The 14,641-nt window shown below is 43.1% G+C and overlaps 1 protein-coding gene across 1 annotated transcript in view; it reads left to right on the top strand.

Annotated features, from left to right (window-relative positions):
• The window catches only part of CNKSR2 (connector enhancer of kinase suppressor of Ras 2), a 218,047-nt gene extending 205,953 nt beyond the window's left edge, over positions 1-12,094 (top strand). The window contains 2 exon segments of the mRNA XM_086608968.1: positions 8,599-8,795; positions 11,879-12,094. Of these exon segments, the coding sequence (XP_086465094.1) occupies positions 8,599-8,795; positions 11,879-12,094 (413 nt within the window).
• The last annotated feature ends 2,547 nt before the right edge of the window (positions 12,095-14,641 follow it).

Below are 14,641 nucleotides of genomic sequence, written 5' to 3'. Positions count from 1 at the left end.
AGCTATCATAACATGTGCAATTATAAATCCAATAATAAATCTGAATATCTGAATAAATATGACGTCTTCTGGGAGAACGTTTGCAGAAGTATTTTGGGCCCCTTTCACGAATGCCTCGGGAGGTGCTTCCCCAGCAGACCGCAGTGCGTTACAGAGGTAACTGAGCTGGCTCTTAAATTAATCTGGCTCCCGCCCACACTAATTTACCATGTTTCTTTCATGTTGAAAGTAGGATTGCAATTCCTAAGCGATGCAAGTGCTTTTGAAAATTTCACTCTCGATGTTACGTTTTCGTATAAATAAGCAAACTTAGGATGTAGCCTGGAGTAAAGTTCGTTTTCTCAGTGGGTGTTGCTCACCAGGAATACGTACCCCTGCCATTCAGGGTTGCTTTCAGGTGCCAAGCCCTTAAACCTTGACAGGCATTGCTGTTTGGCAAGCATGACTGTGGCTTGATTCTGACTGGTGAGTAATGTTGCCGGGTCCATTTCTTTTTTCACTTAACCTTTCACAACTTCGTGTGCTGTAACAGCTTAGGTTTCTGAAAAAATATTTTCCTGAAGGAGTAATTGCTTCCATATATTGCTTGTGAGATGTATTCGTAGGGACCTCCTTGTCCTGTTTAAAAGTCACAGCATCCCTAGACGTGTAGTAGTTGTACCCAGTTTGCTTCAGCTCCCGGCTTACCTCATAAATACGAGAAGTTTTTCATTGTTTCAGAACTGCAGGGACTGAGGGGAAGCGTACCATCAAAATGTAATTGCTCTGTTTATTTCACTTCAACATTGGCAGCTTGTGGTAAAATTAAACAGCACTGATATCAATGTGTGGTACAGAAAAATGTCAGGATATCCTACTTGATCCTGTTAAAATTCTCCCCAAGAGTCACTAAAATCTGTTCAGCAGATGAAGGTTAAGCTGATGCTTTCATAGACAACTTAATGAGTAGAGGACTGTGTCCAAATACCAAAGGATGCAATTAAAAAGCACTGTTGCCAAAAAGTTCTGCCACTGATCAGAGTTCTCTGTTACTTTGGGAAGCTTTGGAGTTATTTCATCTTCATTCTTATGCCCTCTCTGAAATCACAACTCACCAATATAACTTCACGAAACAGCAGGGCTGGGAGCAAAGGAGGGGCTTCTCCTGATGCTCATTCAAAGTGTGTAAGAGCTGTCAAGAGGCAGCACGAACAGAGCGAGCTAATTATTCCCTCTGTCTGTGTTTTCCCTTCTCACTAACATATTAACTCATTTGCTGGCACCTGTACTTCATTGCTAAGTGGGTGTTGAAAATGCCTAAATGTCACATGTAAATGTAAATCATAGAATTTTTTAATCACGGGATCTATGATCTCAGAATCTATGATCATAGAATTCTATGATTCTATGATTAAAAAAAAAGAATCGATCCTCAAGGTTTCTCCCTGCAGACCTGCATTGTTGTGCTGACAGCGACGTTTAATGCCAAGTTTAGTGTCAGCTGGTTTTAATGCACAATCCCAGTTGCGTGGAAAGCTGAAGAGAGGTGACCAATGTGAGTGTGAGACTTCTAGTAAGACCAGCTCAAGTCCCCTGTGGAGGTTGAACATGATTCAGCCTGCCAGCTCACAAACTGCAGGCTGCAGGGCAGTGGTGGCTCACAAAGCTGTGACAGTGTGTAGGCAGCTTGTCATTCAAACATCACCAGAGTGGTGACCTCAGAGGAAGAGAGATTCACAGGGATCTACTGATACAAAAAGAAAACCACTGGTGCCATCAATAGTTCACAAAAAGAATTAGACCTTTGGTGCCACAGCAAAGGCTTAGCATCTCTCAGGCCTTACAGAGGCTAGGGTCAGATCTTTTAAAAGCGGTTGTGGTACCTAACTGCTACTGATTGAACTTGGTTGTAGTGGAAAATGGCTGAAATACCTTTAGAAATCTCTCCTAGGGGAGATGAGTTTTCCACTTGGCTGCACAGTTCACTTTATTTCAAGAAACCAATTTATGCTCATGCATGTGAGAGAAGAGGCAGCCTCGTACCGTTGGGTGGAAAACTCCAGCATATTGCAGAGGTCAGTTGTGTTGGTGCTTTCAGTGAACACCCTCTCTAGGGAATATCTTTTTTGCCTGCAGGTTTACATAATCAGAGAGAATAGAAACCGTGCACGACTATCCTGGTAACCCAAAAATACTCCCTCTTCAGAAAAAAAGAATGGTATAAAATCCAAATTTAGTACTAATTTTCTGATCCTCCAGCCACTGATGTTTCACTTAACACATGTAAAAAAGCTTGATTTTAAACACTGCTCCTCCTTTCTTTCACTCAAGAGTTTGGGGAAAATCCTGCACCTTCAGGTATGTGGAGCCAGAAAGAACGGAGGATTACATGAATCAGAAAAGGGCAGGCAAAGGGAAGGAGTAACAGAGAGAAGGCTTGCAAAAGCCAGGTGCTGCACAAGAATCCTCCAGCTGTTCTCAAGTTTTTCTTAAGCTTGCTTAAACATTTCTTCACTCATGGAGGGCTCTCACTAACATGTACATGCGTATATGTATATGCACACACATATGTAGACACACAGGCGTACTCGCATGCCCAATCAGACCTTGATTTTGCCATAACATGGAGTAGGAGATGTCACAGGTTTCTGTTCGTGCTTTAACAAGGAAATCTGCTCTTTATTACCCAGAGCTTCTATGTACACCTGAATTGCGTCTTACTGCTCCTCCTGCCCACTGTACCGTGCAAGGCTGCATTGCTTCTTCGTTCTCTCAGTAATCAGAGATATGACTTGTAGCGTTTTCCTACTGGGAGTTGATTTTCCAAGTCACCATGGTTCCCCTCATACCTGTGCAGGGATGAGCACACAGCTGTGCAGACACCGTCTCCTTGTAAAACTTTTATCTTTATTTGCTTTCACCGTTTTGTTCCTTTTAGCTTATAGTCTGGAGAGAAAGGAAATACCTAGCTTAGGCTGCCTGCTGTCCACCCAAAATAGTGTAAAAAATCACCATAATTCCTGTTCCCTTGCATCATAAGCGCTTGGATATGCGTCCCTCTTGTGCAGTTTGAACTCTAATGATTAAACTGAACAGCAAATATGGATTTAAGTCTTGCACTAAGAAACCAACAACTACTTCTTTAGAGGATTTCTTCTCTCTCCTCCTCTCCAACACAGCTAAACCCCACGTTCACTCTCTTTTCATCCTTTTGCTCTCTCACCTGAAATACAGGGACATTCCTTCCGTCTCTCTCCTAACTGTTCCCCAGGGTTTACAAGCCCAGCCAGGCTGTTGGACCCTGTGGCCATGTTACGTCCCATGCATGTTTGGGCGGGCAAATAGCCTGAGATGGGGCTCGAGATCTAGCCGTGGGAGACCTCCCCTCCCTGAGGGATCAGCAGACATCTGTCTGTTGCACTACCTGCCAGTGAAACCATTGCAGGACCAGGTGGGATTTGGTAGACCTATTAGTTAGACATGGGACACCCAGCATGCTGCGGCATAGGAAGATTACAAAATGCTTTGTCAGTCCTGAGATTCCGTCACTTACTAGTTAGCTTGTGGCAGACAAGCTTCTCTGTTCCCAACATAGACCCATCAGAGTCGAGAAGGCAAGGAAAAAAAAAAGAAACGAGCCAGAGATTTGTGCATCAGGGCCTATTTCATCTAGCTTGAGACTATTTCTCAGAGGCCAGGGGTGTTCCATCTTTTGGTGGGGCATTTACTGATGTTCGCAGAAAGTCTCTGGGAGGCTTCACGTAAATGCCTCCCCTGTGCAGAAGGTGAAGCAGAAAGGTGTAACTCTTGAATGGGAAGCAAATCTTTGGGATTTGTAGGGAGGAAACAACATATGACAGCTGTTTAATAACATAATTAGTGATGTATTCTAACAAAATCACCTTAAGATCCTGAGAAAGCTGAACTGAGCTTGTTCCTCTGCCAGAGAGTGAACTCACCAAAAGAAATGAAAACGGGAGTTTAAATTTCAGTGGAGTCGGGGGATTTCAATCTGACTGTGCCTTGTTCACTCTCTGTCACAGACTTCTCAGCAGCTCAGCTTTCTCAGGATTTGCAGAGGGTCGTGATTTTGTTCAAATGCAGGGCTAATTGCTAGCAGAGGAGTGGGCGTACATGAGAGGAGTTGCATGGCGAAGGAAAGTGTGTCACTAAGCTGTAAAAGTAGCAAACAAGGTTTGCAGGAGAATGGAGAATGTGATCGGGGCAGCAGTGGTGTCCATCAGTCAGGAAAGACAACGGGATGATCCTGGATGATGTTAGGAGACACTGGCAAAGCACAAAGGAGAGCTTCAACCCTCAAAAATCTGACCTCGTCAGCACAGTGGGTGACAAAATTTATGATTAACTGTGTTGTACTTTCCTTGCATGGGCAGTTATGTGTACTCATAGCCTCAGGTGCCATCACTGGTTCCTCTGGTACCTCACTGAAAGAGGAAGACCATGCAAGCTTCTGGTGGCTTGAGCTTCTACAGGGAAAGTGAGTTACAGAAGCACAGGTGCCTCCACTGAAAATTACTAGAGGTTATTCTATATATTAGAGCAGATTTATGGGAAATGTGTACCTAGAGATTGTCTGTGTCCAGAGCACGATGTGTTAGCCAGCCGGGTTCCAACAGTGACCTTCTGCATAGCCCTAATTCAGTACCATCTTCCTGAATCGTCAGTTTACACGGACCAATCATCTCATGATCCATGTAAATACCAATGTTAGCTGTTTCTCTCTGGTCACTTTTCACTCAAGTGCCTGGTGTTCTTATTTATTGCTATTAGGATCTTGGTTTATAAGAGGGAAATAATGGAAAGGTGAACAGGCCAATGGAGCCAGGAGGTGGTTACATTTAGTACATCGTGGAGCTCAGGGCATGCTCTTTTCAACAACAAATGACAGCACAGTGTAAGAAATCCCACCAGTTTTTCCTGAATGCCAACAACCCGAACCATTCCTGACCTCTTAGAGTTTCACCCACCCAGCCACAATCTCCATCTCTCACTCCTGAGAAAATGTAAAAGTAGATACCAATATTTACTGCATTTTAAGAAGCAAAGTACAAAAAAAATTCAGAAACTCTTCCTTGTGAAAAGCAGGATAATGAAAAAAAATAACACGCCATTTACTAGATTGATGTATTCTTTATCTCCTGAATTTAATGCAAATGCTTTGCATCCACTTGAAGACACAGCAGAAGCTTCAGTGTTACAAAATTTAGTACCTGTATAGTCTTCTATTTGGAAGATGCAGTTCCGAATTTAGATCCTGTGTGCTGCAGAGTTTATGCAGCTTTATTTCTGCTCCAGAGTCACAGAGTTGTTCAGGCTTGGGTGGGGCAGGGGACAAAATTACTGCATCAGAGAAGAGACCCTCTTTTTTAGCAGTACGTGGAAACAGTTAACCTGGCATTGTATTCGGAGAAACGAGGGAGATGTGACCCATGGCTCAGCAGCCAAGTGAGGGTGAGAAACAACCTGCTGCATTGCCTGCTGTTCCGATGTCGTCTGTAGATCCCATTAGGCCACATTTTCTACTTAAACAAGACATTACCTGAGGCCTTATTCTTCCTTAAGGAGGCAGCCCTGCTGTCATAGCGTGACTCGCATACAAATTCACCAATTCAAAAAAAGAAAAAATGTTTTAAGCTCAGCTCTATATCTAGTCAAGTGCCTCAGATGCTTTACAGTGCCAAGGGTTTCACCAACGCCTACAGGAAATCAATCAAAGCCTTTAGCAGAAGGGTGAGGGAGGGGATTTTCATGTATAATCTCATTCCCGCCTACTGAGAGCCATCGGGAGCAGCAGCACCATCACCTTCAGTGTTTCTCTGGGAAATATGAAGGGCTCGGGACGTGTTAGCGTGACGCCTGCCACCCTCTGCCCCGCTGCAAGTGGAACAAGGCACCGCCTTGCCCTGTTTGAGCTTCTCCAGCCTCAGCAGCAGCCCAACGTTTAAGGGAAGGGACCTGCCGTTTTCCTTCCCTGCCCTTTCCCTGATAGCAAATCCCGTCCCCTTTGCCAGGAGCCGCTCGGTGGTGGGGGCCGGGGGGTCAGCCTCAGCAGCCGTCGGCGAGGTGCGGGTGCATGGGAAGAGCTGCGCTCCGCGCCACTGCCTCGCCCGGCGGGCACCGTGGCCCCGCGGGCACTGTGGCCCCACCGCTGTGGCCGTGTGGGGCGCAGGTGGAGGTCCCCTGAGCTGTCCCCGTACTAATCCCCTGAGGGTACGATGTGGCAATGCTGCTGGGGAGAAGAGACCCAAGGAAAGACCTTTTTTGCCGTGCATAACAAGGGATAAGAGAAAGAGAGAAACAGATGTAAAATACTCCCTTGACAAATCGAGGTGGGTTTTTTCCTCCCCTTGCCCGCTAACAAATCACTCCCATTTCCCAGCTGTCAGACTGGGAAACTTCAGTGTTCAGTGATGTGAACTGATAGAGAGCTCCCCAACGTCTGATCCTGTTGCTGCATGGACTTTTTAATAAAGCATAAAAATCAAAACCGTGGGGGATTTTAACCAGTCTTTAAGTGTTCAGCTACTGAATGTTTTGCCCTTTAACATGTTAGATGTTTTAATAAGAAAGAAGTCAACACGAAAGAGAAATGCATCTCATTTCTATTTTTCTTTAAGTCCTGGCTGCCCCTCACAGTGATGAACCCATCTCTCCAGGCAGAGTAGCACACAATGAGGGGGTTTAGGGAGCTCTGTACAGACCCACACCACCTCCATCAATAAAAAGACCCAAATTCACTTCCATATCTCAAAAAAAAGAGTCTCTGGATTTCTTGCTTGAGCCTGAGTATTTGGCATACTGCATGGCATGGGCTGGGATGGGAGGTTGCCTCAGGTAGCTCCTGGTGAACTAGAAATGTCACTTCTAAGCACTAACTGTCCTCCCTGTTGTTCAATAAAAAAAATCCTCTAAATATCTGAGGAGACTTGCAGTTCATTACTTATGGGTACTTTAGCATATGATGAACCTTCCAGCCAGTGGCAATGGCTATGTCTTGGTGCAGGGTCAGTCACATGATAAAAGTAATTCTTGAAACCAAACATCTGTAGCCTTCCTACAAGAGCTTTCATGAAAGCATCCTGAGGACACAGAGACCTTGGTCCAGGGAAATATACACCACCATGAAAGCCAAGATGGGGTGGGAGGGTCCTGAGGGCTCTGGAGACAAATGGGAGGCTGTGCACCGGCAGTGTCCAGCTGCTGCATGTACAGGTGTGTCGGTGTGCAAGGGCAGCAGGGACAGAGCTGCCTGTCCCACTGGCTGGCTGCTCCCCCGGGGCTGCCCTGGCTTCTCCTGGTCACCACTCAGCTAAGCTTGGCACTTCACTGGCACTTCCCAAGTTTGTATAGAGTCATCAAACAGTTTCTTCTGAGGGAAACGGTGTGTGAAAAGTTGAAATGTTTTGATCGTTTCTAAATGAAGCATTTCAAAGGCTCTTACCAGAGTAACAATTCGTAGACTCATAGAATGGTTTGGGTTGGAAGGAGCCTTAAAAATCATCTAGTTCCAACCCCCCTGCCATGGGCAGGGACACCTGCCACTAGATCAGGTTGCTCAAAACCCCATCCAGTCTGGCCTTGAACACTTCCAGGGATAAGACATCCACAACTTCTCTGGGCAACCTGTCCCAGTGTTTCACCACCTTCAGAGTGAAGAATTTCGTCCTTATCTCTAATCTAAATCTATCCTTTTTCAGTTTATATCCATTGCCCCTTGTCCTACCACTACATGCCCTTGTAAAATCTCCAACTTTCTCATCTTCAGCCTTTTCTAGATTTTGTTTTTAGAGACGTGAGATCTTTCTTTTTTTATTTTTATTTTTTCCTTTAAAATGCTCCCAGTACTGCTTAGAACAAGTATTTAAAAATCTATAATAAATAAATGAATAAACCTCTAATGTGAACAGTTCTGGTTTGGTTTGCTGCACTGCTGGGTACGCTGTCATGAATGCACTCTTACGTCCAGTCTGTAGTCTGCTGATGATGATCCTTCAGGTAATAGAAGAGTGGAAAAACACCACAGGTAACAGCATTACTGACTTTGGAACAACAGTCTTGAGTATCAAAAATAAGAGGCAAAAAGAAGTGAACTTTTCTAAGAAGGAAAATGACATGCAATTCCAAGGCCATCATCATAACTTAATTTTGGATACCATATCAGTGCTTTCGGGCCAAGATCCAATCCCTGATCACCCTCCTCAGCAGGATGCTTCCAGGGCTTCCTTTCCTTGTAATAATGCAGTCACCAGCATGTTTAACTACGTTACTGGAGATGTGATTTCTGACAGTATGTCACTGTAATATTACTACACCTTGTGCTGTTTCTCTTTTTTTGATTCTTTCCATGCGGGTCAAGACTTGACATTCTTGAAAGTTTTTCTCCCTTTCTCCTGAAGGCAATAGTGAGAAGGAGCAGTCACAGCACATTTTTTCTGGAACTTAGCAGGTGTGGAATGTTCTCCTTATGATCTAATTAAACCTGTTAGACATTTTGCAAAGGTTTTTGATAGATCTTCATATAATCACATTAATAATACATTGTTCCTTTCTCTATTTTTTCCTCTTTTTTTTTTTTTTTTCCCCTTTCTCTCATTACAGTTGAAACTATAGAGGAAAAAACAGCAGACTCCTTGCAAGATTTGTACAGAGCCTTGGAGCAGGCCAGCTTGTCTCCTTTAGGAGAGCACCGGATTTCCACTAAGCTGGAGTATAAGAAATCTTTTATAAAGAGATGTAGCGATCCAGTAGTCAATGAAAAACTGCACCAGCTGCGAATTCTGAAAAGCACTTTAAAGGTGAGATAAAAGAGGGAGGAAAAATCCTGCCCCATGGTCGAATCGGACTGTATTGTGTTCGGAGATTAACTGCACACAGCTGGAGTCCAGGCTGAACCTGGTGTGTGAAACGAGCAAGGGAGACATGGGGACACGCTGGTGGCAAAGCTGACAAGAATGTGCCTTGGAAGAGCAGTGGAAGGGAGGGGATTCGTTTTTATTTCTGCGCAGATAAAATCTCAGTCAGCTGCTCCTCCTCTAGATGGTTTAACAGAATTTGACACCAAATTATCAGAGGAGGCCTTAATCCCTTTTTTGTCCCTGAATCTTTTCATTTACCAAAACACATTCACTCTGTGATTGCGGAAGTCTAACGTTAAGCAAAGCCCGCCCTTTGGAAGGGACCAGTATCTTTTACAACTGAGCTTGTCCAGGAGGAAACTATGTGCTTGCTTTCTGTGTGAGCTGATAGGATCATTGTATTTAATCAGTAGAATTGATTAAATAAATAGATAGTGGTAATGATAGATTTGAAGATTTTTATGATTACTCTAAATGTACCACAGCTCATTTACCCTCCCTGTCAGCTTCTTTGTTTGTTACAGCAGTTTCAATTCTGTCCTGATAGAGATTTCAGCAAACAATATGCTGGATTTCCCCAGGGATCCTGTTAACTATATTAAATTACCACATTTTAAGTCACTAGATAATTGTACAGTGGATTTCATAACAGCTTCATCAAAGAGGGCTTTATCAACATTAATTAATTTAGTTTTCCATCACCTAGAGAAGCATTTAAGCAATATTATTTTCATGCTGTGGGGCTCCCATCCTGAAAAAGTCTTACGCATGTTTAACTTCCTGCACCTTATCATGTCATTGAAGGCAACTACTACATGTAGTATTATCTGCGTATGTGAGTCTTCACAGTATTGGAGGCTGGCAGAAAAAGTCAACATACACAGGTTTTCCACATCGCTTCTGCAAGCGTGAGAAACTGAAACAATATCACAGTACTCTCAGACATGTTAGGGTGGCAGGAGGTTCACACTGTTATCTGTGCTTTTGCACCATGGCAGCATCACTCATACTAAAACTGTGGTTCGGTATTGACAGCTTACTGCCATGCTTAATTGTCTGTCTTATTAGCATTTATTGATTCCCAAGCTACATTATGCCAATGGCTTCCTTCAAATAGAGGTGCTTTCCTCCAGGGAATTCCAAAACCAGCGCATCCCCTTGACCTGGCAGATGCCCCTTTTCATGCTTCTCTGGGATTACTTTCTTTTGGACCAAGCAAACACAACATGTTTATTCTCTGTCCATGAGCCATATTTTCTAAACCCGTCACCATTCTTATTTGGATCTTGTTTAGTATAAATCATTCTTTAAGCGCACGACACCAGTAATTGAAAGCTCAGTGGCAGCAAGTACTAAAGACAGGTAATTGGTGCTTCTTGCACAGAGCAACAGTGTAAAGTGACACGTGCCTGTTTTGCAACAGCATCATGGTAACTCATGATGAGTTTCTAGCTCCATTATAGCCCAGAGCTGCACCTCTGCCATACTACTGGTAGTCATATCTACCGGTAGCTGCTGCTGTTACCTCATCAGTTATTCTTTCTTTTTATCAGTGCCTTTTATTCCTCCTTCCTGAGTGCAGGCAATTGCACTGGCCTGTTGGAGTTGCTGTTCTGAACACTCCTTTAATTTATCCAAATTAATAGTAGCCTGAGACAGCCCTCCAAATTGCTTCTAGTTCTTGTTGTCTGTAGGCTCTCTTTTCCGTCATCCAAGTCCAAAATGAAAGACCCCTTTGCTCTCTTTTCTGTGACAGAACACAAAAACCATTCTCCTGCCAGCGAGTATGAGCTGCCCGACTAGTAGTGCAGAGGTGGGTACCAGCCGCAGTCTGTGAGAAGCAGGTTATGGTAGTTCAAGCAGAGAGATTGTAATCAGGAATTTTCCCATGGTTTAATTTCCACTGGTCATTCTTGGCTTGCACCTCTGTTTCTGAAGATGAGTATTCTAGCGCACAGCATTAATTAGCTGCTGTTTGCAAAGCCTGAAAAATACCTTTCAACCTACTGCTTATGGGTGACATCTCTGACCCTTCTGATCCTCTCGCATCAACGTGGGCTGACACAGCTTAATATTTCCTTTTAGCATGTACCTCAAAAACATTTAACGTACTCGTAGTATGGACATGGAAGAGGTGAGTTAGCAATGAGGAGTGTGAAATCCATCCGGCAGGAAGGGTAGAGGGGAGGTTGCTGGTGACCATATGATACCTGTGCAGAGGAGTAGTGCTGGAAACCTGCACGTTAGCTGTGTTTCCAAGGCTTAAGTCTGTTGCATCCAGTTTCCACCGCTTGCAACAGCCGTGAGTGGCTACTCCGACCCATACCAGCTGCCTGTCATCTCTTGATAAACTAATCACTGACCAGTGATTATGATACAGCCACATCCCTTGCCTCAGTGGTGGGTAAGGAGGTACCAGCAGCTATGTTAGATTTTACCAATTTCTGCCTTCTCTTTGCCACTGCAGTGGCAGGAAGAGGTCGCAGCCAGCCAGCACATCTTGAACGAAGATGAGTTATCGTTAATGTGGCACAAGCCTTTGCGATGTGGTGCTCACGTGTGCCCATGACAAGCCTGGTAAAAAAGGCTTAGCTGTGCTGGTGGACAGGAGGCCATCTGCCTGCCCCTCACGCACCCACGCGATATCGCTTGTGCTGATCCAGAAGAGCAAACAGGTGGCACTTCGTCGTGTGAAACCCATCGCAAGCAGCTAATAGTAAACAGCACAGGGCTTGCTTTTTCTGCAGCTGAACAAGGGGTGAGGAGGGGGAACAGGGACTATTTCTGAGGCTGCTGGGCATGGCGAGGGAAGCCCCAGCCCTGCAGGGTGGTGTGTGATGCTCTGTAGGAAGAACTCCTGCCCGCTTGCAAGCGGTTGTATAGCAGTCAGATAGTCTCCCTGCTTTGAAGGGCTCCGTGACTTGCATTTGCTCCTTCCCGTTCTCTCCTTCCACCCGCATGTCTGGTTTTGCCAGTGACTCGTTACTCACGTTGACTTTTTGCTCGTTCCTTTTCTCTCACAGGCCAGGGAAGGAGAAGTAGCCATTATAGATAAAGTTCTGGATAATCCAGCTTTGACGTCTAGAGACTTTCAAGACTGGAAGCAAATGTACCTTGATCTCTTCATGGACATCTATCAGAGTGGCACCCCAAGGGACTCTGTTAATGGCTCGTCGGAGGTTGACGAACTTATAGCCTCCTTAGCGCACACTCACTCGTACATCGAAACGCATGTATAAAAGTCTCTCTTTTTGTCCGTTTGCTACACCCCGGCCCTTTACTTAGGTGCATAAAGTAGTTTTGATATCGATACGTGGGAGCTCTCGTAAATTATATTTTAATGTTACTCGGCTGTGTGAAGTAAACCTTCAATGGTCAAAGATACCACGTCTTTAATGAGAATTTGTATATTTTATATGCTACCAACGCTCCGCTTGTGTTTACCTTCTGTGAAATAACGAACATAATCTTTAGCTATTAAAGAAAAGTATGTAAAAGCATTTTTGGAAGACTATGGCCTTCACGCAGAAAGTTCTACAAGCTAAAGGTTTTGTTATCGAAGGTCACTTTTACAATGATATTTTATATTATCTAATTCCAGTATTGCATTGCATTTTTGGAGTGCAGGTACTATTTTGGTGGTGGGAGAAAACGAATTTTTATATTTAATGAGAAACTCTAGGAGTTTTCTTAAATAACAGGGAAAAAGTGTAATGCGGTGGTTGTGTTTCAGTTTTGTCAAACACACAAAAGGGTGAAAATCAGCAGACAGAAGTGACTAATGTGAATTTAAGACCGAAAGGTTAGATCTTGTTTCTTTGTGCTTTTTTAAAGCCTCTTGCTAAGGTTTGCCATCAGTGCAAAGGGATGCTGGTTTGTATCCTAATTAAGACCAAATTATGTGTTATTTGTCTCTTAATCACATTTGGTTGATTTTTTTTTTTTAATTAGTCATGGTACTGTCATTTATGCTGCTTTTGTACTGAACATATTGGGTTAATGTGCAGATTTTGCAAAAGAGAAAACGTAGACTTTGAATGTCCTTGATAGCAGCATTTCTCTTGCCCAGAAAAGCAGCGGTGGAAAAGGTTCCCAACGAAACGCTCCGAATCTGAGAGGCTTTGAAAATTCCCACAATAGAAAAGAAATGAATAGGATTTTTCAAGTAGTCTCCTATGTGTTTTCTGAGCTGTGAAATTTGACCGTATTGTACGCAGGGAAAATGTGTGATGGGAGCAGAGCTGAGCACAGAACCTGAAGAATAGCTGAGGAGTGAAAAAGCTTCTGGTTTGCTTTTGAAGGGGAAGGGATGTCTCTGGGTTCTGCTGAGTTCACAAGCCAATTAAAATGTTTTAAACTTCCATGAGATTTGGGATGTGCTGGAGACAACCCGGTGAGTGTGAGTAGAAAATACTCCTTAGAGTTAGGCACATGCCTGGAATAGGAAAGTGGGAGGTAAATCTTAAATCACGTATTTACTTTTTATGGACTAGTTTTCAAAATGTGATCAGAGCATGACAAAATGTTTCTGCTGCTTTTCAGTATTTTGCTGCATAAGTTAGGACTCACTACATGATTTAATAATGCTCGTGTCAAAGGGAAAAGCCTCCTTTGTACTTTTTACAGTGAGTTGTACTTTTAGCCAACTTTAGACTATTGCCTGTACAGCTCAGTGAATGTACTTTAAACTTTATGAGCTCTGATATTTCCTGGCAATGATATCCATGAAGAGATGAAGGAAAGAATGGACAGATTTTTCTTTCTCCTACTTTCTTTCTTTTTATTCTTCTCACTTTCTCTCCCTCTTTTTCACTCTTTCTCCCCTTTCTCTCTTTCTTTTTCTCTTTCTCTCCCTCTTTCTTCCCTATTATTTTCTTGCATATGGATTGCAAATGTTTTGCGGATTTTGCACAATTGTACAGAAGAGTGGCCTTTCTGTAGCCCATTTTCCATAATCCTATATTCAAATCCATATGGATGACAAATCATGTATTAACGTTTGTATAGAATCCTGGACCCAGTGTAATATTTGTACCATTAGAAGAATATTGTTTGTATAAACTGGACATTTATTTACTGCATGGGTACTGACTTGTATATTAAATTTGTGAGGTTTTTGTAAATTTCTCTTAAAAAATACTTGACTTGAAATGGATTGTGCTATTGTTCCAAGCATTTAGATTCTCTTGCTATCGTTTTACTGGACCAAAAGTAAATATATTCATATAAAAACCTCTTTATACCTGATGGATGTATATGCACATTGTGTAGTTGATTCCTTGTCAAAACCAAGGCAGTTCAGAAGACTTAGATCTGTTGCTATGCAACAGCTATTCTGCCTGCACTTTACATTAGTAAAGTCAGCTTGATTGCTTTAAAGGTGAAAATTAAACATTACAGTTTTTTAAGCTAGTCTGGTGACAAAGAACATGTGTCCTCTCCATTGTGCTGCCTTCTTTTATGACTATTAAATGTTCTTCTATATATATTTTTATTGTATTAACTCTCAGCCTAGAAAGGGAACACTGTAAAATGAAGTACAATAAATTTAGCTTTTAAATTAATATTTTTGACTCAAGATTCAGTGTACTCCATACCAAAGTAATTCTGACACGTCTCACCATTTTACCTGCATTTCACAGATCCACGTACTTTAAAGCACCCCCATAATCAGTGCCTTCGAACGCTGCCAACATGGCCAAAAAGAAGAAAGACTATCGCCATTTCGGATGTAGGCAGACGCTGAATAAAGACTTCTGAAAATCTTCAGTTACCCCCCTCCCGTT

This window comes from Tauraco erythrolophus, chromosome 1, assembly GCF_009769465.1.
Source record: "Tauraco erythrolophus isolate bTauEry1 chromosome 1, bTauEry1.pri, whole genome shotgun sequence".
Classification (NCBI taxonomy): Eukaryota; Metazoa; Chordata; class Aves; order Musophagiformes; family Musophagidae; genus Tauraco; species Tauraco erythrolophus.
The sequence above is the reverse complement of the archived record's forward strand: the minus strand, read 5'-3'. Positions and strand labels throughout refer to the sequence as shown.